At 30.0% G+C, this 24246-nt stretch overlaps 4 protein-coding genes across 4 annotated transcripts; 3 read left to right on the top strand and 1 right to left on the bottom strand.

The window, feature by feature from the left end:
- The first annotated feature begins 227 nt into the window (after nucleotides 1–227).
- LOC124915523 lies at nucleotides 228–1502 on the top strand. Its single transcript, XM_047456258.1, has 4 exons — nucleotides 228–679; nucleotides 854–964; nucleotides 1040–1120; nucleotides 1204–1502. Exons 1-4 carry the CDS (start codon nucleotides 428–430, stop codon nucleotides 1267–1269), a joined length of 510 nt encoding a protein of 169 aa, XP_047312214.1. The 5' UTR covers nucleotides 228–427; the 3' UTR covers nucleotides 1270–1502.
- A 2741-nt stretch (nucleotides 1503–4243) lies between these two features.
- Nucleotides 4244–5802, top strand: LOC124915515 (UPF0481 protein At3g47200-like). The gene has a single exon (XM_047456245.1). The coding sequence runs from the start codon at nucleotides 4299–4301 to the stop codon at nucleotides 5688–5690; it is 1392 nt and encodes a 463-aa protein (XP_047312201.1). The 5' UTR covers nucleotides 4244–4298; the 3' UTR covers nucleotides 5691–5802.
- A 3080-nt stretch (nucleotides 5803–8882) lies between these two features.
- On the top strand, nucleotides 8883–10312 carry LOC124915505 (UPF0481 protein At3g47200-like). Its single transcript, XM_047456234.1, has one exon. The coding sequence runs from the start codon at nucleotides 8954–8956 to the stop codon at nucleotides 10307–10309; it is 1356 nt and encodes a 451-aa protein (XP_047312190.1). The 5' UTR covers nucleotides 8883–8953; the 3' UTR covers nucleotides 10310–10312.
- Nucleotides 10313–18620: 8308 nt separating this feature from the next.
- On the bottom strand, nucleotides 18621–19976 carry LOC124911293 (UPF0481 protein At3g47200-like). The gene has a single exon (XM_047451759.1). The coding sequence runs from the start codon at nucleotides 19974–19976 to the stop codon at nucleotides 18621–18623; it is 1356 nt and encodes a 451-aa protein (XP_047307715.1).
- Nucleotides 19977–24246: the final 4270 nt, after the last annotated feature.

Below are 24246 nucleotides of genomic sequence, written 5' to 3'. Positions count from 1 at the left end.
AACCCGTGATGAGAATATGAATATGACAATTTGTATTTTTTCTTTTCTTAAATAAATAAAATATTTTAAAAAATTTAACTACTAAAATGAAAAAAAAAAAATAAAAAAAAATGGTAGATTCATTTGAACAATTTATGAAATTTAAGGATCAATTTAAAAATATTATAAAATCTAAATTTTGGGGTTACATGAAAATTGAACCCAACCCCTCTTTGGACTTTTACTAGCGGTTTCATTCAATTGCAGCCTCTGATCTTAAGCAGCCGGCTAAGACAAAGGACACGAGAAAACGCTAATCATTCCAAAGCAAAAGCGGAAGGAGATAGAGAGAGAAAAAGGAAGAACAAGAAAGAGAAGAAACTCAAGGGCAGAAGAAGGGTTTCTTTTCTTTCTTCTCTTCACAGGTTTCAGAAAGAAAGAAAGAAAGATGCAACCCCAGAGGCAGACAAGTGAACTACAACAAGTGGGTTCAGATCAATCGGTTGGTCAAATCTCTGGGACCGTTAGCTTCAACGGTATCTTGACTGCAGAAGATGAAGAGATTTCAAAATCAGCTCTTTCAACTTTCAGAGCTAAGGAAGATGAGATCGAGAAGAAGAAATTGGAGGTGAAAGAAAGAGTTCAACTTCAGTTAGGCCGGATCGAAGAAGAAACTAAACGTTTAGCCATTATTCGTGAGGTAAATTTTGCATGTTAACTTTTTCTCTAGCTAAACAGAACAAACCCTTTAAAATTTTCGAACTGGGTCTTGATCTATGGTTTGATTCATGAAAATCAAGAACATTTAGGATAAATCTAGAGAAAAATAGATGTGGGTTTTGTTGTTTATTGGAAACAATTGGATGATATTCAGGAACTTGAAGGGTTGTCCGATCCGATGAAGAAAGAAGTCTCTGTTGTTCGAAAGAGGATTGATGTAGTGAACAAAGAGTTGAAACCATTGGGTCAGGCTTGCCAGAAGAAGGTAAGATTTGCAGATTGATTAGCCTAGCTAGTATTAGAAGTAGAATTTGTGAATGGGTTTCCAATTTGTTTACAGGAAAAGGAATACAAAGAAGCTCTTGGTTCTTTCAATGAAAAGAACAAGGAGAAAGTTCAGTTAATTTCAAGATTGATGGAGGTAACAGTTATAATGGTTGTTCATCTTTTCATTTCTGAAACAATTGATCTTCTGTTAACAAGATTTTCCATTTGAATAAACAGCTGGTGAGTGAGAATGAGAAAACCACTATGAAGAAGCTGGAAGAGATCAGCAAGAGCATAGAATAGATAGTTGAATTGAAGAAGATGATGATGAAGAAGATGAAGATGTTGATGATGATGATAGTGGATAACCAACCAACCAAACCTGATTGCAGATTAAACTGATTAGGGCAGGGAAGGGAAATTTTCTAAGTGTGTTTTTTGGGTGTATGTATTTAGGGGGTGAAGACTTGTGTCTAATATTTACATATGTTTGCTTCTTTTAGGGGCTGGTTTGTATTTTATGTGTTTTCTTTTCATCCTTTTTAGTTTTTTTATTTTATTAAGAAAATTTGTTGATGATGATGTTTTAATTATGATTTTTATTTATCATTGTACTTTCTTCTTTTTAAACATGTTTGTAAATATGACAAGCTCTCTTTTTCTCCTTCTAATATTCCCCCTAAGAGCTTGTTTGATTTTGGGGTTTTTATCTGTTTTTTTGAAAGATTTATTTGATAAAGTAGGTTATTTTAGAATTTTTTTTGTGATGTTAATATTTAAAAATTTAATTTAATAAAAGTATTAAAGATATTTTAGTTGATAAATAAAGAAAATTTGTGGTTGAAATAGTATGGTTGCAACAATGTTTTTTTTTTTTTAAATCTAAAAATAACTTACAAACAAAGAGTTATGTTTACATTTTTTTTTATCAATAATCATTTCATAATTTTTTTAGTCCATCAATACATCTTTATTTTAATTTATAACATTAAAATTTTAAATATAAAAGACATTATAATAATTAAATTAAATTACAAATTAAATAATTATTTTAAATAATATATTTTATTTAACTAATCAAAATTATAAACAACCCAACATATCAAAATTATTTTCTCAACAACCCAACTCAAGTTTGGTTATGAAAAGAAAACATTTTCTTATGGTATTTTTATTATTAAAAACTATATCATCATTAATGTTAATTAATTGAAAATCATCTTTCAAAATACTTTTGAATTTAATTTTAGAGACTTTTGGGTTTCTCTTTATAAAGTCTCTTCAGTTTTTTTAAAAATAAACTCTTGGCTTGGCGTGATCAATAGATAGGTAAATTGAAGAGTCAATATTAAATATTATTTATTTATAACATTTCGTTTATTATTATTATTATTATTATTATTATTATTATTATTATTATTATTGGAATGATAATCAACCAACAATAACTAGAATTATATCTCTTATATATATATATATATATAATATGTTTAATTTTTAAAGTTTCCGAATTGTCGGTCGAGAGCTGTGGTTAATTTGGATATATGTGAGAGTAAATGAATATTTGGGTCGGATGTTGGTTGACCCTGACCCGCCCATAAACTTAAAACGGTTAAAAATAAAATTAAAAATGCTATAAATATGGTTCAAATTTGCAACCTAACCAAACAAGTACAATCTTTTAACCAACTAGGCTAATAACACTTTATATTTTAAATTCAACCTTAAATTTGATAAACGCGTGACATTTTAACAATATAATTTCAACTTTTTAACTAAATAATCTATATATATATATAATGATGCTTAATTTTTAAAGTTTCCGGATTGTCGGGTCGAAAACTTTGGTTAATTTGGATATATGTGAGAGTAATTGATACTTGGGTCGGATTGTGGATTGACCCGCCTATAAAAATTTTATCGTAATATTTTTTTTCACGATTTTTTATATTATTACTCGTGCATTTACATGCTAGTTTACATAAAATGTATATTCTAAAATGTTTTGCTTTCTCTTTCACTTTCTTTTTGAGTTTTTGTTTGGCCAAAGCATATTTTGCTTTTTGTCTGGTCTATTTTCTAAAAAAAAAATTGCGAGAATTGAACAAAGTTTTATTTTACATCGTATTTTACTTATAAACTAGGAAGATTCCCGTGCGATGCAAACAAATATAAATATATATATTTACAACGTTCCGCGTTTATCAAATTTGGTGTTGTATTTAAAATATAAAGTGTAATTAGTCTAGTTCGTTAAAGAGTTATACTTGTTTTTGTTAGGTTGTGAGTTTGAAACATACCTATAGCATTTTTAATTTTATTTTTAACAATTTTAAGTTTATGAGCGGGTTCAACCCATAATCCGATCCAAATATCCATTTACTCTCACATATATATATATCCAAATTAACCACAACTCTCGACCCGACAATCCGGACACTTTCAAAATTAAGCATCATTATATATATATATATATATATATATATATATATATATATATATATATATATATATATATATATATATATATATATATATATATATATATATATATATATATATATATATATATATATATATATATATATATATATATATATATATATATATATATATATATATATATATATATATATAGATTAGTTAGTTAAAAATGTCCCGCGTTAAAGAGTTGTACTTATTTTATTAGGTTGCGAATTAAAACATATCTATATCATTTTTAATTCGTTTTAAGTTTATGAATGGGTCAACTTAGAATCCGATTCAAATATTTATTTACTCATATATATAAATTAACCACAACTCTCGACCCGACAATTCAGACACTTTCAAAATTAAGCATCATTATATATATATATATATATATATATATATATATAGATTAGTTAGTTAAAAATGTCCCGCGTTTATCAAATTTAATGTTGAAATGCTATTAGTCTAATTGGTTAAAAAGTTGTACTTATTTTATTATGTTGCGAGTTAAAACATATCTATATCATTTTTAATTCGTTTTAAGTTTATAAATGGGTTAACTTAGAATCCGATTCAAATATCTATTTACTTATATATATAAATTAATCATAGTTCTCGATCCGATACTCCATACACTTTTATATATATATATATATAAATAATTAAATAAAGTAAAAAAGAAAAGTCAATTCAAATATAATCATGCTCAATATTTCGTTGAATTTTTGTGTACTTGTAAAAGTCAAAAGTCTAAAACTATTAGAATAGAGAAAATTCAGAAGCCTCTTATCTCTCTCTCACAAGATTTTCTGCAAATACAATTATCATAAAAAACAGGGGAAACGAAAGATCTAATCTTTATGGATATCAGCAATAATCCACCACATATAGGAGACGAAAATCACAACCATAGGCACGATCACGTCGATCAGCGGTCGGTCGAAGTATGGGAAATCAACATAGAGAGATTAGAATCGATGCAGAAAAACATCTCCACTACACCCAATCTACTTACTAATTGGTCAGGTAACAATTCCTGCTCCATATTTCGTGTCCCACATAGCTTTGTTCAAGTTAACGGCCACAGCTCTTATCACCCACATATAGTCTCAATCGGACCTTTCCACCACGGTCACCGCGACCTCCAAATGATCCAACAACACAAATGGCGTTTCCTTGGCGATCTAATCAATCGCACCAATATCACCCTCGAACAACTCTTGAGATCAATTCATCCCCTCGAAACCAAAGCCAGAGACTCTTACTCCGAACTCATTGATCTCACTTCCGATGAATTCATTGAATTGCTTGTACTCGACGGCTGTTTCATCATCGAGTTTTTTCGAAAAATTTGTAAAATCATCCCTGTTAAAACCGACGACCCATTAATCTCCATGTCATGGGTTAATTCATTCTTCCTTAGAGATTTAATCAGAATCGAAAATCAAATCCCATTCTTCGTCCTCCAAACCCTCTTCGATCTAACGAATACCCATCAATCTAATAGGTCGCTTTCTTCCCTAGCGTTAGAATTCTTCGAAAACTCAATTCAACGACCGGATGAGATTTTAAAAAAATACAGTGATTTGAACGGGAAACATCTCCTAGATCTCCTACGTAAAACATTCATACCCACTGACCCAAATCTTGAGGAACCGAAAAATTCTAATAAAATACCATCCCATGTTATCCAATGCATCTCGAAGCTACGAAAGGCTGGGATCGCCATCAAACCTGGTAAAGGTGAGAGCTTTTTACAAGTAAAGTTCAGAAATGGAACACTAGAAATGCCGACAATAACCATCGATGCGTTTATGATCTGTTTCATTGTAAATTGTGTTGCGTTTGAACAATGTCAGAGGACATGTTCGAAACAGTTCACAACTTACACGGCTCTTCTTGACTATTTGGTGAACACTTACAAGGATGTGGAGTATTTGTGTGAAGAGAATGTAATTGAGAATTATTTTGGTACAGATGGGGAAGTGGCAAAATTGATTAATAATTTGGGTAAGGAGGTTTCGTTTGATTTGAACAGATGTTATTTGTCGAAGTTGTTTAAGGAAGTTGATGATTATTATAAGAATAATTGGCATGTTACATGGGAAACTTTTAGGTATAGTTATTTTAGTAGTCCTTGGTCTGCAATTTCTGCTTTTGCTGCAACTTTATTGTTGATACTTTCTTTACTTCAAACCATTTATGCAATTCTTACATTTTATCAATCTCCTGCCCCTGGTCCTAGGTTATGAAATCATTTAGAGATGATAAGTTTTCATTTAGAAATATGTATGTTCTTAATGATTGTTTTTAAAATATGTAATGTTATAGATTGAATTATGTTATAATCACAAGTCTTTTATTATTTTGTTTGTTAATAGACTATGGTGTTTATATAATTTGAAGTAGATTAAAGTAAATTACTTAATAAGGAATATTTTTTATAAGTTGGTTCATACATAAATATTTGATATATGAAGTTCTAGACATTTGAGATTTTTCTTAAAATAGACAAAATTTCAGTCTTCTTATTTTATCACTTTTGTAATTGAAATTATATTTACAGATGTTTAGACGTATCTGTTTGGGTAGAATTAAATATATTTTCAAAATTTACCCATCATATTTTATTGAATTTGATTTTGTTACTAATAAAGTTTGTCATCTAAGAAAAGATTTGAATGAGTTAATTTTATATTTATTTCTTACCTTCGGAATAAAATTTTTTTGTAGATAGATCTCATTTAATAGAAATGACGTAAGTTCGAAACGATTAGATAAAACGTCATTTTCATTTAAAATGTTTTAAACTATAATACAATTCAATTCATAATTGTGAATGTTACATTAATTTTTAACATTAAAATATAAAAATATATATTATTCTTATAGAAATTTATAATAAACTAGCATAAGGTCAAAGGAATTGTAAAATTATATAAATTGTTAACCTAAGTAAAATATAAATAAATTATATTTAAATTAAATATATAATATAATTGATGTGATATTAGTGTTATATCATTGGTTTGCTTGTATGTAGAACACATTTTATATTGTTCGGTTACAACTTACCATCATAAAGCATTTTTTTGGTATTAAATAAACAATAAAATATAAAAACAATATTCTCTTATAAATAATCATGTAAACAATGATAGAGCAATAATATAATAGTCATTCAAATCAAAACTTTTCAAAATGAAGAATAGTTGAAAAATGTAAGAATAGTTATTATTAATATATCAAATGTCATAATATATGACTTTTACCTTGAATGCGATATATGTAATGTGAACTTGAAGCATTTTAAATAATAATAATAACATTCTTATAAATGAAATTTTATATTCAACATAAAAGTCTAAATTATTATTTTAAATCAAAATTTTGGAATGAATTAACACTATTTGTAGGGAAATTTGATCAAATAACCTCAAAGATGAGGTTATTTGATCTGATGGTAAAGTGATAATTTTATTGCGCTCGTGGTGATTTTATTTTTTTTGGACGATTTTGCCCTTGTCGCGAAACGCTAAGTCACTTAGCGTTTCGCGAAGTGACGACATGTGAAATGTCCAAATTGCCCTTACTATTTAATATAACCTGGTGTACTTTTTTTTCATTTTTTTCTTCTCCTTCTCTCTCTTCCCGCTCTTCTCCTCCTTCTCTCTAAACTCCGGCGGCGGCGGCGGCGATCTCGTCGGAGAAGTTCGTTCGAAATCCACTATGAGCTCGACGACGTGCACGAGCACTGTTCCAATAGGTACGTCTATTTGAAGCATGTTTTATTGATGTTCGTTTTCTGAGATTGATTAGGGTTTACTTCCCGTTTCGCTAAGTGCCTTACGATTCACGAAGGACTTCTCGTTTCGCTAAGTGCCTTACGATTCGCGAAGGCCTTCCCGTTTCGCTAAGTTCATAGCGATTCGCGAAGGCCTTCCCGTTTCGCTAAGTCTTAATTATCCGTCTCTTAATCAAATCATGTTTTTATATTGCAGCTGAAGTTTTCGTTTTCTATAATGGAGAGTGGAAACTTGATGCTGATGGAATACTGTTTTTTGATGCATCTTCAATCAAAACATTTGATCTACCCCAAAATACTCGTTATGCTGAATTACTTGATATACTCTACAATAGACTTAATCTCCAGATATCAGCATACGATTTAGTGCTCCAAGTGAAGTATGATATTCCGAATATCAGAAATCCAAAACCTGTTTTTATTGATAATGATGGGGATTTGAACACATATCTATCACGCTTGATTTTGGGTCGAACAGTGTCACCATTGTGTGTATCTGTAGTGGAGAAGTCAGCGTTTACTAAAGAAAAGATACCACTACTTACATACCCAACTCAAGAAAGTATACTACCACCACAACTTACTCAGAAATTTGTTCCACCTGTTGTACCCTTGGAATTCTTTGTTGAAAGTCAAAATGAAGCCGGAGAAACCTCTTTGCCTCACATCCCACTTACTCAGGACTTGCATGTTAATAGTGGTGAAAAAGCATCAATACCTATACATCCAAGTGCAAGAAGATCATCATTGGGTACACCAACTAGTGCAAGAAAGGCATCAAATGGTACACCAACAAGTGCAAGAAGATCATCAATGGGTACACCATCTAGTGCAAGACGATCTTCAATGGGTACACCATCGACAGACCCGACAGACACATCACCGCCAGACCCCACATTTGCGATGGCATTAACTAGTGAAACCGTATTGGAAGTTGGTTCGTTCTTTGAAAATAAAAAAGAACTTCAACTTGCTCTATATAAATATGCGATGGCCAATCATTTTGAATTCAAAGTGGAGAAGTCAAGAAAAAATCTTTGGGAACTCAAATGTTTGGATGAGACATGCAAGTGGAGTTTGCGGGCTGTGAAAGGTAAGTTTTCTGAGATGTTTGAGATCCGGACATTTGAGCATCAACACTCATGCTCAACTTTGTTTAATATTTTAAATTATTATTTTTTTATTTATTATTATATATTAATAATCTTTAAATTTCTACATTAAAATTACTACCAATCATTTAAACTAGGGAAATTTGATAAAGGCAATTTGCGCAGGTGATCAGTGCCTAACAAAAATTATGCAAATGACCCCTTTTTATTTTTCGGACAAAAATACCCCATTCGATGACACACTCACGAATTAGGGTTCTGTTGCTTTACGCGACCGAGGTACTTTTGTCCGAAAATAGGAAACGATCATTTGTACAATTTTTATTAGACGCTGCTGATCGTTTGCCCAATTAAAGTAATTATGAGGGTGATTTCATCCAATTTCACTTCAAATTACCAACATATCAAATTCAAACAAGTCCCAAATTAAATCAAATATCCGAAGACTTGGTCTATAAGACAAGATTGACTAGTCATAATATTTATGATATGAGTCTCTTACACAATTCAATCCAACCACCCAATTGTCTATCTTTTCATACATACAAGACAGAGAGACCAATAATCAATTATCTGGGAGGCCAATTTGTTCAAAGTTATGGATAAGAAGAATCCAGCTTTAACAGATGAAAATCAAGTTCATGAGTACGATGAATGCTCGATCCAAGTATGGGAAATCAACAAAGATAGATTGGATTCGATGAATAAGAACATCAACACGACACCAAATCTACTCTCTAATTGGTCGGGTAAGAGTTCCTGCAGCATATTTCGTGTCCCACAGAGCTTTGTCGACGTTAATGGTTCAGCTTATCGTCCTCACATCGTCTCCATCGGACCTTTCCACCGCGGAGAACCCAACCTCCAAATGATCCAACAACACAAATGGCGTTTCCTCCGCGATCTAATCAATCGCACCAAAATCACCCTCGAACAACTCTTGACGACAATTCACCCCCACGAAACCAAAGCCAGAGAGTCTTACTCCGAACTCATTGATCTCACTTCCGATGAATTCATTGAAATGCTTGTACTCGACGGCTGCTTCATCATCGAATTTTTTCGAAAAATTTGTAAAACCATCCCTGTTAAACACGACGACCCATTAATCTCCATGTCATGGGTTAATTCATTCTTCCTCAGAGATCTAATCAGAATTGAAAATCAAATCCCCTTCTTCATCCTTCAAACCCTCTTCGATCTAACGAATACCCATGAATCTAATCGGTCGTTATCTTCCTTAGCGTTGGAATTCTTCAATAACTCAGTCAACCGTCCGGCTGAGGTTCTCAACAAGTACGAGAATTTAGTCGGAAAAAACCTCCTAGACCTCCTCCGGAAAACATACATCACGCCTGAGCTCGATAAACCGATAAACCGCAATATTAATACCCCGTCACACGTCATCCAATGCATCTCGAAGCTGAGAAGGGCCGGAATCTCCATTAAACAGGGGAATGGTGAGAGCTTCTTGGAAGTGAAGTTCAAACACGGAACCTTAGAAATGCCGAAAGTGACGATTGACGAGTTCATGAGCTGTTTCATGGTAAATTGTGTAGCGTTTGAGCAATGTCAGAGGAGTTGTTCGAATCAGTTCACAACTTACACGACTCTTCTTGACTCTTTGGTGAACACTTACAATGATGTGGAGTATTTGTTGGACCAAAACGTAATCGAGAATTACTTTGGGACAGATGGGGAAGTGGCGAAATTGTTCAATAATTTGGGGAAGGAGGTGTCGATTGATATAAACAGATGTTATCTGTCGACGTTGTTTAAACAAGTGGATGATTATTACAAGAACAATTGGCATGTTACATTGGAAACATTTAGGTATACTTATTTTAGTAGTCCTTGGTCTGCTATTTCTGCTTTTGCTGCGGTTTTGTTGTTGATTATGTCTTTCCTTCAAACCTTTTATTCTATGTATTCATACATACATCCTCGTCGATGATGAAATTGGATTTTTATCAAAGAATAAAACAATGGTTATTTGGCGATTTGGACAGCCAATAGTTTTATCTAGGGTTGTTCACGGGTGCAGTGTCTTTTCAATTTTTTCAACAAAAAGATATTATATATATATGTTACCTTGGTAGATTAATCCTGATATTTATATATTTATATATTTTTCTAATTTACTTTTTACTTTTGTTTTTAAAAGGTGAAATTAGTTCATTTAGGCATAAACAATTTTATCAATATATTTATAAGTAAAATTTTGATTATTTTTATTGTATAAATAAGTTAAAATAGTTTAATAAATTAAACAAATTAAAATAGGATTAAATGAACTTTATATATATATTTTTTTTAGTTTAAGTTGGTTTTGTTTTTGAGATTAAAAGAAAAAAAATGATATACCAAGTCAAATCGGGCTAAGCGCAACGCTAAACTAGGCCTTAAAAAAAATGGACATAGGCGTGATAAGTCATCCGGGCCTAAAGTAAAAATCACTATTGTTAAGTTTACGGGGATTTCGGTAAAGTAAGACCATCTCCCACTCACAAACTTATTCTCAAAATGCAGTAAATGTCACATTAAAAATAATTCATCTTTAACTCAAAAATTCATTTCTAAATTCAAAAGAATATTTCTTTCTTACACTAACTTTTAAAAAAATATCCTTATTTGAAATAATAAAAATATTAAAAAATTAACTAACCATTTCATTTAAGTTTTTATATCTATAACTATTTTAATTATTTAAGAACCAAATTTGAGGGTGCATTCTTAAACATTCTTTGGGCACGATCTTAAACCCTAAATCACCATCCGTGGATGGATTATGTTACGGTCTCCAAATGAGTTTTGCGGTCCCAATATAATTCCAGCACCTTTTCACGGCCCTATGGAACACTTGGGCTAGATTTTTGTTTTTTTATTTTATATTTTGTTTTGTTTTTGTTTTATGTTTTTAATCAACTGAATTTTGTTAATAGTTGTAATAATAAATCCTGAATACTCTAGGGTAAATCAACATTTATATAAGGCTGACCCCCTTTTCCTAAGGACCCATCTATGAAAATGAATATTTGAATTCTCTTGTGAAAGTTTTTCACCCCTATTTTATTTTAGATTTTGAATCTTTGTTTTGGACTGTTTGGTATAGACCAGCAATATTCTTTTCTCACCCTTGATTCTTCTTTTCCCCTCATCTCAAATTCTCCATTATAAATTCTTTCGCTGCCCTTTGATTATAGAATCCCCACTCGGTCCCAGCGATTAAGAACTCGATTCTTGAAATAAAAAACTCAGAAAGCTAAGTTATAATTCAAACCTTAACATCTTGGTATCAGAGTTATACGATTCTCGAATGACAGAAACCCGATAGCAAACAAAGATGGACGCTCTAAAGACCCTAATCGAAGGCTTGTCCCAACAAATGGCTGCTATGTAAGTTTCAATGGACAGAACGTTCAATGCCGACGAAGAAAGAAGGGCAGTCATTGAAACTGGTGCGTCTAATAATGGCCAAGATTCCCGCACCCGACCCTATGTTAATGCTTCTTGCTACGGTCCTTCTACGAACAAGCCCTTCCAATATGGCCAACACTACGGTCCTCCAACCCGGCTCACAAAGGTTGATTTTCCTGAATTTGATGGGACTAATTTGGAGGGCTGACTCATATTTGTCGAGCAATTTTTTAGGGTGGACAAGGCGAATGATGCCACGAAACTTTACATTGCCCCCATTCACTTTTCAAAAGAAGCAAGAATGTGGTATGGGTCGTATTTGCAGAACCGCAACCTTAGAGAAACCTTGTCGTGGGATATTCAAAAGAGATCTATTGCTTCAATTTGGTCCGTCCATACACAACACCCCCTTGAGAAACGGATGAACTTGAAGTAGGTCAGCACTGTCCAAGAAGCAACATAGGCGTCCCTAATGAGCAGCAAGCCCTTGTACAATGTTGGATCGTCGCTGCTGCCCATTACATCCAATGTTAACACAACCTGACCAAGCAGAAAATCTAAATTATTCATGGACTCGGCTAATCATCAAGAACTCATCCAAGAACCCACTCAAGAATCAGTTTTTGATGATCCTCCGATGCAGCTTAAGGAAAGAAGTGAACTTGCCATTTCTTTGCATGCGTCATGCGTGGACCCTTTCTTATGAGAACCAAGACAAAGCCACGGTCTTGCAGAATATGCCTCAAGCGCAGGTCAACATGGTACAAGAAAACCAATTGGACAAGACCTTGGAAAATTGTAGTGATGTTGCCATGGTGCAAATAACGAACAAGCATGAAAGCCTAACTGTTTCACTCGCGGCAACGATATTGGGAGACACTCATGAAGATCTCCAGCACATAATCGAAGTCTTCAGTGCTCTATTCCAGCAACCCAAAGACTGACCACCAGCCAGGAGAGTAATTAGAAGACATGACTGTTTGGCTGCCTCTGCGCTGCTGGTTCGGAAAAATGACTAGGCTTGGATGTTTGAAGCGAAGAAGAATGACTCTTTTGCTGCCACTGTGGTGCTGAGCCGAAAGAAAGTCTGATTCTGAATTTTTGATAACACCATAATGTATAAGCGAAACTGAAAGACGTTTTATTTTTATATATGCATTAAGTCCCGACCAGCTCCATTGAAAGGATGCTGCCGAATGTTTTTTTAAGGATTGCAGTCCTAAACTCCGACACTTGCTAGACTTGTTGAAAATCCGACCGAACAGCAAGAGTTCGTTTTGAAGTTCCGATGATGCGAATTAGAGGCTGACCAGGCCATGGTCTTTTCGTTGAGGACGACGAATTTTGAAAAGGGAGATAATGTTAGGGTCTCCAAATTAGTTTTGCGGTCCCAATATAATTCCAGCACCTTGCCACGACCCTATGGAGCACTTGAGCTAGATTTCTGTTTTTTAGTTTTATATTTTGTTTTGTCTTACTTTTCTGTTTTTAACCAACTGAATTTTGTTAGTAGTTGTAACAATAAATCCTGAATACTCTAGGGTAAATCAACACTTATATAAGGCTAATCCCCCTTCCCCAAGGACCTATCTATGAAAATGAATATTTGAATTCTCTTGTGAAAGTTCTTCTCCCATATTTTATTTTAGGTTTTGAACCTTTGTTTTGGACTGTTTAGTATAGACCAACAATATTCTTTTCTCACCATTGATTCTTCTTTTCCCCTCATCTCAAATTCTTCACTACAAAACTCTTCCGCAGCCCTTTGATTATAAAATCCCCACTCGATCCCAGCGATCAAGAACTCGATTCTTGAAATAAAGAACTCAGAAAGCTAAGTTATAATTCAAACCTTAACAGATCCTTAAGTTTTCTCTCCAATTATGCTTTACTCTAAGTCGACATTCCCTTCATGGACGAACCCTTAGGTTTTTATCACCAATGTTTGTTCTGTTTCAACTATCGGGTCGTGCCTCCAGCGCTGTTACTTTAAAGAAATTAGAGTGCTCAAAACAAATCTTTGCTCTCTATATATTAGCATGGGATAAAATTATATAATTACTTTATTTAGAGGAATTCGAACCCTAATTTCCACGATTGTTGAAATAATTTTATAATTTTGTGTGTATATATATATTTTGTAAGTTAGATTTTGAATAATTATATAAATTATATAACGGGGTCTAATATTACTTATTATTATTATTATATACTTATTTGAAAATATAAAAATATTAAAAAAATCAACTAATCAATTAATTTAAGTTTTTATATTTATATGATTTTGATTATTTAATAACCAAATTCAAGGGTGCATTCTTAAACATTCTTGGGCATTACCCTAAGCCCTAAATCATCATCCGTGGACGAACCCTTAGATTTTTATCACCAATGTTTGCATTACTCAAGCCAACATTTCCTCCATAGACGAACCCTTAAATATTTTTCACCAATGTTTGCGTTACTCAAGCCAACATTCTCACTTCCGTTTCAACTACCAATGTTCGCGCACTCACATATAATAATTACTTCTTTTGGAGGGATTCGAACCCTAATCTTTAATATGAAATTTTAATACTTTAATTGCTAGACCACTTATGATTGTATGTATATATATTTTGTAAGTTAGATTTTGAATAACTATATAAATTATGTAAATTTTTCATACACATAAAAAATTATAATAAAAATAATTATTTCTCTTATACTAATATTAAATACAAATCTTTCTATTAATAATGATATAATATTATATATAATCCCCTTTTCTAGCCTCGCGACAATAAAAGGTCAATACAAACCTTAAGTTCTTGGGTTCGAGCCCGTCAAACAACAAAATCTGCGCCTAGTTAAATGATTAAGTGTGTTTGGGGGCTACATACTTAATTCGTTGTCCTATTTTTATTTTTGTTTTTTATCATTATATATAATTAAAATTATTAAATTTATTATCATAATTTATCTCAATATATTATATAAATATATTAATAAAAATAATTTTATTTTTATTTTTTTTCCTCTTATATATATATATATATATATATATATATATATATATATATATATATATATATATATATATATATATATATATATATATATGAGAAATGATTGTGAGAGAGAATTTGAGGGAGAGAATGATGTGCCCAATTTGATTAGCCAAAAAAATAATAAAATTTCTCTCTCTTATCTCTCTCGGGGACCGAGAGAGGGAACTTGAGGGAGGGAATGAGGAGAGAATGATGTGCTGCAATTTGATTAGCCAAAAAAATAACAAAATTTCTCTCTTTTCTCTCTCCTCACCTTTTATCCTTTCACTTTTTATCATTTTTCCAACCTGACACATTATTCAATCCCCCATTCCCTCACTCAAATTCTCTCACCCTATCACTCATCTCTCTATATATACCTTATTCTAATTAAAAATATTTTCACCTAATTTATTTTTCAATATATAATAATTATTTAATTTTACATATTTATTTATTTTATTTTATATATAAATATTAATATCATTTTTTTCCTAACTAATTTTCTTCGTAAAAAATATTAAATATTTTTTTGTGTTATATATATATATTATTCGGAGGTGATTCTTGAGAAAAAGATTAGAAGAAGATGAACATTTCCTCGACCTTGCTTTGGAATGGAAAGAGGCGCCGAAGAAGTATTAATTTTTGTCGATTGAAGTATTGAAATATATTATATATATATATATATATATTTTGTTGTGTTTTTTGACTTTAAATAAGAGAGTATGAGAGAGAATTGATGACGTCGATTATTGTGGTGACTTGTTGACTTTCAGCATTATGTATATAGATAAGTAGTTATATAGAACATTAATTTGCAAATAATAAAAATACATCTAAAAAATCAAAAGAAGTAATTAAACTTTTACACGTTTCTTCAAGGTAAACTCTAAAGGCAAATTCATTTGAATTCAATAACAATGAGGGATGAAAAAGAGCCAGCCGAATAAACAATTTAAGCGTTGTTGGTAAAATCTATACCAGAATTAGAGACATTAAAATTTATGTTTGCTCAAGGGTTGGTAATTAACGCTGGAAAAGGTTCTGCCAAATAATAACGGATCTTTTACAAATATAGTCAAATATCGAGAAACCCATAAAATTATTAGAAGATAGATAAAAGGACCTCTAGATGTAAGATAAATTCCCAAAACTCCTTATACAAAAAAAATAAAAAAGTACTTCAAATCCAACATCATCATCTCCTTTGCTATAAAGAAAGAGATGAATACATCCTCGAAATTGTCACCAACACAATTGAATGATATGAGCAGTAAACAACTCACAAAAAATGAGAATATTATTTGGATTACAAAAATTTGAAATAAAAAATCTGATCCAACTAAATAAATTATCACATAAGATAAAACAAAATATAAACTCAAATCTAAGTATTGAAAAAGGAAACAAAACACCGTACTAAAAAAAGAAAAAAAAAGAAAAAGTAAAAGAAGAAGATTAATTTTCAACTTCTCTTTTAGTTTGTTTAGAGTGAGAAAATTATTTCTTCTATTACATTTATAAAAGTATATATATATATACCAATTTTCTTTAGAAAAATAAATATATTGGAAGATGGTGTAAATGGAATTAACATTGAAGTTTAAAGAATAATTTTTTTTTAATGGTTAAACTGATTTTTTTATAAATAAATATCTAAATAATAAATAAATTTACTTTTTAAAAAAAAATTATATTTGTTTATAAGGTGGGATAATCAATCCATTTCAATTCTTACATTAATAAATTAAATCAAACTTTGTAGCAACATTATCTAAGTTTTTTTTTTATAAAAAAAAACACTTTAAAATTGAGAAAAGAATTTTCTAACTCATTGTTCTAAACTCCATAATCATATGGGATCAAATCTGCTGCTCCGATTTTGTATTTCAATATTTACCGCACCTAAAAAATAAGTTGACTTTAATTCTCTCTTAATTATGTTTGATTATTTTATAAAATGACTAATTTTTGTGAAAGGGTACAGATTGAAATATAAAATCTGGAACATCAAATGCCCATAATCATAATCATATAGGGTGATATCATCGGTTTAGTTTTTGAGTTATTCGAATTCTCAATTTTTGAGTTCTTCGATTTTTTTAACAATTTGAAAACATATCCGAATTCAAATAAGTTCTAATTAAATCAAACCAAATTCGAATTGAATTTGATTAATTTAACGTATAATTATATAATATATAATTAAAATAAATAATAAAAAATGAATTTGGTTTGGTTTCGAGTTTAACCCAATTCGAAAATTATGATGTATTTAAATTTGAATTAGTTTAAAATTCAATTTGAAATAAAAAAAATGTAATTCGAATTCGATATATTCGAATGCGATTAATTCAAATTCGATCGGATATTCGATTACGATGAACATAGTTTGTTTGAGGCATATATATATATATATATATATCAAATTCTTTAATTTCTTTCTTGAAAACTATATTATGTATTTATATATACCTAATTCTTCCCAGTCCACAATTGAGATTAATGTGTTAGGGTGACTATATTGTTCATCTTATTTAACATTAAATGTTTAGTAATAGAATATTTTCACCAACGCAAAGATGGGTATACTGAACGAGATTTAGCTAAGTTTATATAAATATATTTTTATTATAGATTGATTTTATTTTTAAAATCTCATATAATTTAATTTATTTAATTTTAATATATATATATATATATATAATATTTTACATTAAATTCAAACCCAACTATTTTTTTTTTGTTCATTTAGTGGGTTATAATGATTTTTTTTTTTGGTTTAGTGTTATATCTATCAAATTGTTGAATGATAAAAAAATATTTCAATTAAAATGGTTTCACCTTTAAAAAAATCATATAACTTGTTTTCTAATTTTAATAATATATTTTTGGAAAAATATATATGCTATAAAGTCTATTATGAATATAGAATTTAGTATAGCAAGTTTTGAAATTGAGGTCATTAGGAGAAAACAATAAATAATTTCATTTACATGTGTCCAATTTTTTATTTTTATTTTTTGTTAAAAGGTGTCTTCTTTTTATATTTTGTTTGATATGGTCTTGTTTAGTTGATGTGATTTGTCTTGAGATATTTTTCTAATTCAATTACTTTTTCGAGTAGTTTATTATTTTAACCTTACTATTATTCATTTTTTTAATAAAAGATATTATAATTGATATTTTATTTTAAATTATTACTGTAGCTTAAAATATTTGGTAAAACAAGACTTAATTGATTTACTCTAATTTCTCGCTACTTATCACTAAGAAGATCCTCGTGCGATGCAAACGAATAAAAATATATTGTTACAACGTCCCGCATTCATTAAATTTGGTGTTGAATTAAAAATACAAAGTGTTATTAACATAGTTGGTTAAATACTTGTACTTGTTTTATTAGGTTGCGAGTTCGAAATATACTTATAATATTTTTAATTTTTTTTTAACCGTTTTAAGTTTATGGGCGAGTCAACCCAGAATCCGACCCAAGTATTCATTTACTCTTGCATATATATCCAAATTAATCATAACTCTCGACCCGAGAATTCGAATATTTTCAAAATTAAACATTATTGTATATTATATATATATATATTATATATATATATTATATATATATATATATATATATTATATATATATATATTGAAAAATTGAAGAGAACCCTTGAACACCCATACATAAAACTATAGGCTAAGTCCAAATCACAAATCAAACTAAAATCAAAATAGTATTTTTTTTTTCTCAAAAAAAAAAAAAAAATCAAAATACTGGTTTCCTTTTTATTCATTCTTGAACAATTTAAATCAATTAGTGTGGAGGCTTTAGGTATGCATACATAGAAAACATGGTTTGAAGAAAAGAGAAAACCAACAATAAAACCGCAGCCAAAGCAGAAATAGTAGACCAAGGGCTTCTAAGATAAATATACTTAAAACTTGCCAAATCAATATGCCAAATACTCTTGTGATAATCATCAACTTGTTTAAACAACGTCGACAGATAACATCTGTTTACATCAAACGGCACCTCCTTCCCCAAATTATTGAACAATGTCGCCACTTCCTCATCAGTCCCAAAGTAATTCTCGATTACGTCTTGGTCCAACAAATATTCCACATCCTTGGAAGTGTTCACCAAATAGTCAAGAAGAGTCGTGTAGGTTGTGAACTGTTTCGAACAAGTCCTCTGACATTGCTCAAACACTACACAGTTTATCATGAAACAGCTCATGAACTCGTCGATTGTAATTTTCGGCATTTCTAGTGTTCCCCGTCTGAACTTCACTTCCAAGAAGCTCTCACCATTCCCTGGTTTAATGGAGATCCCGGCCCTTCTCAGCTTCGAGATGCATTGGATGACATGTGACGGGATATTCTTAATGTCCTTGATCGGTTTATCGAGCTCCGGTGTGATGTATGATTTCCGGAGGAGGTCTAGGAGGTGTTTTCCGACTAGATTGTCGTGTTTGTGTACAACTTCAGCTGGACGGCAAAGTGAGTTATTGAAGAATTCCAATGCTAGTGAAGAGAGCGAACGATTCGATTCACGGGTATTCGTTAGATCGAAGAGGGTTTGGAGGATGAAGAATGGGATTTGGTTTTCCATTCTAATTAGATCTCTGAGGAAGACGGAATAAATCCAAGACATGGAGATTAATGGGTCATCGGGTTTAATATTGACGACTTTACAAATTTTTCTAAAGAATTCGACAATGAAGCAGCCGTCGAGTACAAGCATTTCAATGAATTCATCGGAAGTGAGATCAATGAGTTCGGAGTAAGACTCTCTGGCTGTGTTTTCATGCGGATGAATTTCTCCCAAGAGTTGTTCGAGGGTGATTTTGGTGCGATTGATTAGATCGCCGAGGAAACGCCATTTGTGTTGTTCGATCATTTGGAGGTCGGGTTCTCCGCGGTGGAAAGGTCCGACGGAGACGATGTGAGGACGATATGCTGAACCATTAACGTCGACGAAGCTCTGTGGGACACGAAATATGCTGCAGGAATTCTTACCGGACCAATTCGAGAGTAGATTTGGTGTAGTGTTGATGTTCTTATTCATTGATTTCAATCTTTCTGTGTTGAATTCCCATACTCTGACCGAGCATTCACCGTTCTCATGAACTTGATTCTCATCTGCTGAAGCTGGATTTCTATTATTCATAACTTTGAACAAATTGGTAATTGGTATTTTTCTGAATTGTGTAAGAGACTCGAAACATAAATATATATTATGACAAGTCAATCTACATGTCTAATAGACCTCGGTTCATAATTGGGTTAGTGTTAGTTCATTCCAACAATAAACTTTGTTTAAAATAGTAATATAGACTTTCATGTTGAATATAAAAATTCATTTTTAAGAGTTGAATCCCATTGCATTACGATGGGGATCATGTTATTTTACAATATTGAATAATAATTAAAATGTAATTCTATGACAACTATGTGATTAATCTTGAAAATGAAGATTTGAAATAAAAATAAAAATGGAGAGGTGTGAGGTTGAAGAAGGTCCCAACTCTTGACCAAAACTCAGCCTCTGTTTTGCATCGCGCCTGATTCGCCCATGCGTCGAGCCAGTCTCCTTCGGTCTCTAGTCCAACCAGGGACGGAGCAAGGATTTGAAATCTATCCGGACTAATTTTTTTATATAAAATCTATCCGGTCTAATTTTTTTTATATAAAATTTATCCGGTCTAGCTTGATAATAATAAGTTTTAATGTGAATTTTATTATTTAGCGATAGGAAACATGTCAATAACCCGTCGTTATTGTCAAATACATACAAAGTGTTAAGCTATGCCCGTGTAGCTTTGTACATGGATCCGCTCCAAAGTCCAACCGAAGCGTTCCCTCAATGACCGGAGCTGACAGACTTGACCCAATAACCCTTATTTGTTTGCTTGCCCCTTCTATTTAATTTTCTATTTTTGGTTTTAAACCTATCTAGATATATATTCCTTTTAAATTAAACATATAAAAAACAGTTAAAAATATTATTATTTAAAAAAGAGTTTTTTTTTTATTAAGGGCTCATTTGAATTTATTTATAAATTTAACATCCTTAATTTATATTTTCAGCTACCCTTTTATCATCACGACATGAACTATAGGTACTTACTCAATCTATCATTTTAAAATTAAAATGTCAAACCTAGGCACATTGTTATGATTTTGGTGAAATAATTTAATAAATAAAATTTAAAATTTAAAATTTTAAAATAGCTAAAATTTGTAAATAGTGATCGTCAACGAAAGACATAGCATTAACGATTTTCTCGGGTATGATCACAAAATATCGAACCACATCAGAATTTTCTTAAAATGCATTCTCACACGCAAAGTATTTATTTCTTGGGTCTGACGGCCCTAAAATGTCAAAAAACCATGCTTCACAAAAGAGAAAACATCGATTTAATTATTTTTTTTCTAGTCGAATTTATCATTCCAATTTAATCTCTTTTTACGTTTGAGAGAAAAATAAGTTATAATATTCTGATTATTGAGGTTTAAAAATTAATAACTTATGAAAATGAATATTTAGAAAAGAAACATAAAATAACTATCTTTTAGTACGAGATTGCTAGCCCGAGCTATTGACTTATGTAAGAAAACCTTAAAAAAATAAAATGAGTAGCAATGACATTTGCACTCAATGGATGAATGTCCGGCCTATTAGGCTATCTCAGAGGCATAATGGGGGAAGAATCCGCACGAATCGGATTTGAACGTATTGAGAGAGAATTGGATTTGGTTAGACAATGTGTGGTTGGTAAACAAGGATCGGTTTTTTATTAGGGTACGGAATGTATCGTCAAATATTCAATACAAGGGGTTATAAAGCCTAACGCCAAAAATAATACAAAAACACAAATATGTAAGGTGTCATCAAAACACTAAAAAAAGACCGAAACACAACTATATTAATAATTTGAGAAAAAAAACAAAAAAAGTTTAATCAACAAGAAAATATAAAACGATTAAATATGAGTTCACAGGAATACTCCACCAGTTTTTCGGTTAAACCTTTATAATATCACTATTATGAAATCAATTCAACCGTCAACCGCGATCATTTACATTATATGATTCTTTTCGAGTAAATGGTCCACGCTAAGATATTCGGTTACAAATTATAATAAACATGCCAAATTAATTATCTATTTCAAGAAAGCTATTTTTAAATAAATAAATAAATAAACATAATAATATTGCAAATAGAAACTAAAAGCAAGGCACGTTTCTTTATTTTAGATACAAAGAAGAAATACATATTTTGAGTTTGAGTTTGTCATTCGGGTTAGAGTGGAAAATTAGTATAGGTTTGGTGTTTGATTGGAGATTAAATTATTAATTTTCTTTATTTGATATATGAGTTGGACTATAATTCAACATAATTGTAATACAATTTTTTTATAATTTTTTTTTTATCAAAATTTAAGTTATAATGTAATTTTTTTAATTTATTGATATAAATACATATAATTTTTACATGATCCAATTTTTAATATTTAATATTATATTTTACAAGTCCAACAAATATAAACTTTTTCCTATTATAATAATAATAATAATAATAACTTCTTAATTAGTCTCGATTATATAATGAGTCATCTACAACAAGTTACCTCATTTAAAGATATGTCATCAACATGACATAAATTGACTAGACTATATTCTATAATTTGCAATAATCAAATTTATAACAAATAATTATATTTAAATTATATATTAAAATATAAATAATCTAATTTATAAAAATAATAATTTAAAATATATATCAAAATATAAATAATTTAGTTTATATAAATAATAATTTAAAATATATATCAAAATATAAACTTTATATATAATAAATTTTAAATGTAAAAAAAATAAAAAATAAATAAAATTGAGTTTGAATAGTAAACTAGGTTAGTTTGGGAATGAATGAACAAACTATGTTAGTTTGGGAATGAATGAACAAACTAGGTTAGTTTGGGAAAGTGAACGCCAAACAAAGCTCTTTCGTAAACCGTTCTTCAAAGTTCTTTCATCTCAATTATTTATTAAAATATTTAAATTTTATTTTAAGGAGGCATCTAATATCGATTTAAATTGTTTGAATACTTTAGAAATAATTTCAAGCTTTTAATCTATTCATAAATGATAAATTTATTTATCTACATACTAAGATCTTAAAATATATTATATATATATATATATATATATATATATATATATATATATATATATATATTTGATTTAATTTTTTCTATAAATGTATGATATTTTGTTACAAACAATCACGATTAATTTATAATATCTATTTTTTTAATCTTGAAGGTTAGAATAACACCATATTTATGATTTGTATTTCAAATTAAGACGGTAAAATCGAATTTATAACTTTTAATCTCTTATAATCCTCCAATATTATTAATTGTCACGTAAATTTTTAAACGTTAAATTGATAATATATAAAATCTTTTTTATATAATTTTTTCTTGACTATGATAGATTTTTTTTTATGAAATTAAATTTTCTTCAAGTTATAATATAATTTTTAAATTTATTAGTAAAAATACATATATCTTTTATATGATCCAATTTTTTAAAAATTTAATATTATATGTTCAACAAATATAAACTTATTCCTATCATAATATGTCAATATCTTGTTATTCGTGTGATTATTTATTAGCCCTATTTGTCTAAAAAAAAATAAGTTGTAGTTACCTATTTTACAGGTATGTCATACGACATAAAAATAATAGAGAGTCGAAAAAAATATGACAAGAAAATGTAGAAAAATAATGTGTCATTTTCTGTGTGGTTTAAAAATTTAATAAAAGAGAGAATTTTTAAAATTTTAATTTACTAAAAAATGACACATCATTTCCCACACTTTCTTCTTGTCATTTTTTTCGTTCTCTATCGTTACTCAAATTAGAAATAAGGCTCTATGTTTTGGTTACTTGTATTATTATTTTTATAATTATAGATGACATCCATATTAAAGATTATATATATTAGAAACAATGATTATCTAAAATCGTGTTGACCAACCTCAAAACTAAAACCTGATAAAAAAAATATATTTTATGTAATCGACCTGACACAAAATCGCAGTTCTATACACACTCATCTCCTAATAGGTAACCAGGGAATTATGTGGACTTTGTATCTATAATATATAAATGTGGCTTCCTTGTATTTATTATTTGCAAATTAATATGTTTATTTGGCAAGTTGGTTTAAAAAAAACAACTAATTTATTTATTTAAATGTAGCTTAATTGAAAAAGATAACTAAGTTGACAAGTTGGCATGTCTATTATTATTATTATCTATAACCCTTCTATTTCTAATTTCATTTTCACATACATTAAAATCATGACATTGTTTAATGTTTTCTAAAAATGTTTTCAAATTTATTATATATATTATAAT

The sequence above is a fragment of the Impatiens glandulifera genome, chromosome 1 (assembly GCF_907164915.1).
Source record: "Impatiens glandulifera chromosome 1, dImpGla2.1, whole genome shotgun sequence".
NCBI classification, from domain to species: Eukaryota; Viridiplantae; Streptophyta; class Magnoliopsida; order Ericales; family Balsaminaceae; genus Impatiens; species Impatiens glandulifera.
Note: the sequence above shows the minus strand (reverse complement) of the source record. Positions and strands in the feature narration are given on the sequence as shown.

What these genes read in the sequence shown, in the direction of transcription:
- LOC124915523 (XM_047456258.1), top strand. Translation starts at nt 428, where the DNA reads ATGCAACCCCAGAGGCAGACAAGTGAACTACAACAAGTGGGTTCAGAT. An exon ending in GTTTAGCCATTATTCGTGAG is followed by an intron (nt 680 to 853) that starts GTAAATTTTGCA and finishes GATGATATTCAG; the next exon opens with GAACTTGAAGGGTTGTCCGA. An exon ending in TAATTTCAAGATTGATGGAG is followed by an intron (nt 1,121 to 1,203) that starts GTAACAGTTATA and finishes TTGAATAAACAG; the next exon opens with CTGGTGAGTGAGAATGAGAA.
- LOC124915515 (XM_047456245.1), top strand. Translation starts at nt 4,299, where the DNA reads ATGGATATCAGCAATAATCCACCACATATAGGAGACGAAAATCACAAC.
- LOC124915505 (XM_047456234.1), top strand. Translation starts at nt 8,954, where the DNA reads ATGGATAAGAAGAATCCAGCTTTAACAGATGAAAATCAAGTTCATGAG.
- LOC124911293 (XM_047451759.1), bottom strand. Translation starts at nt 19,976, where the DNA reads ATGAATAATAGAAATCCAGCTTCAGCAGATGAGAATCAAGTTCATGAG.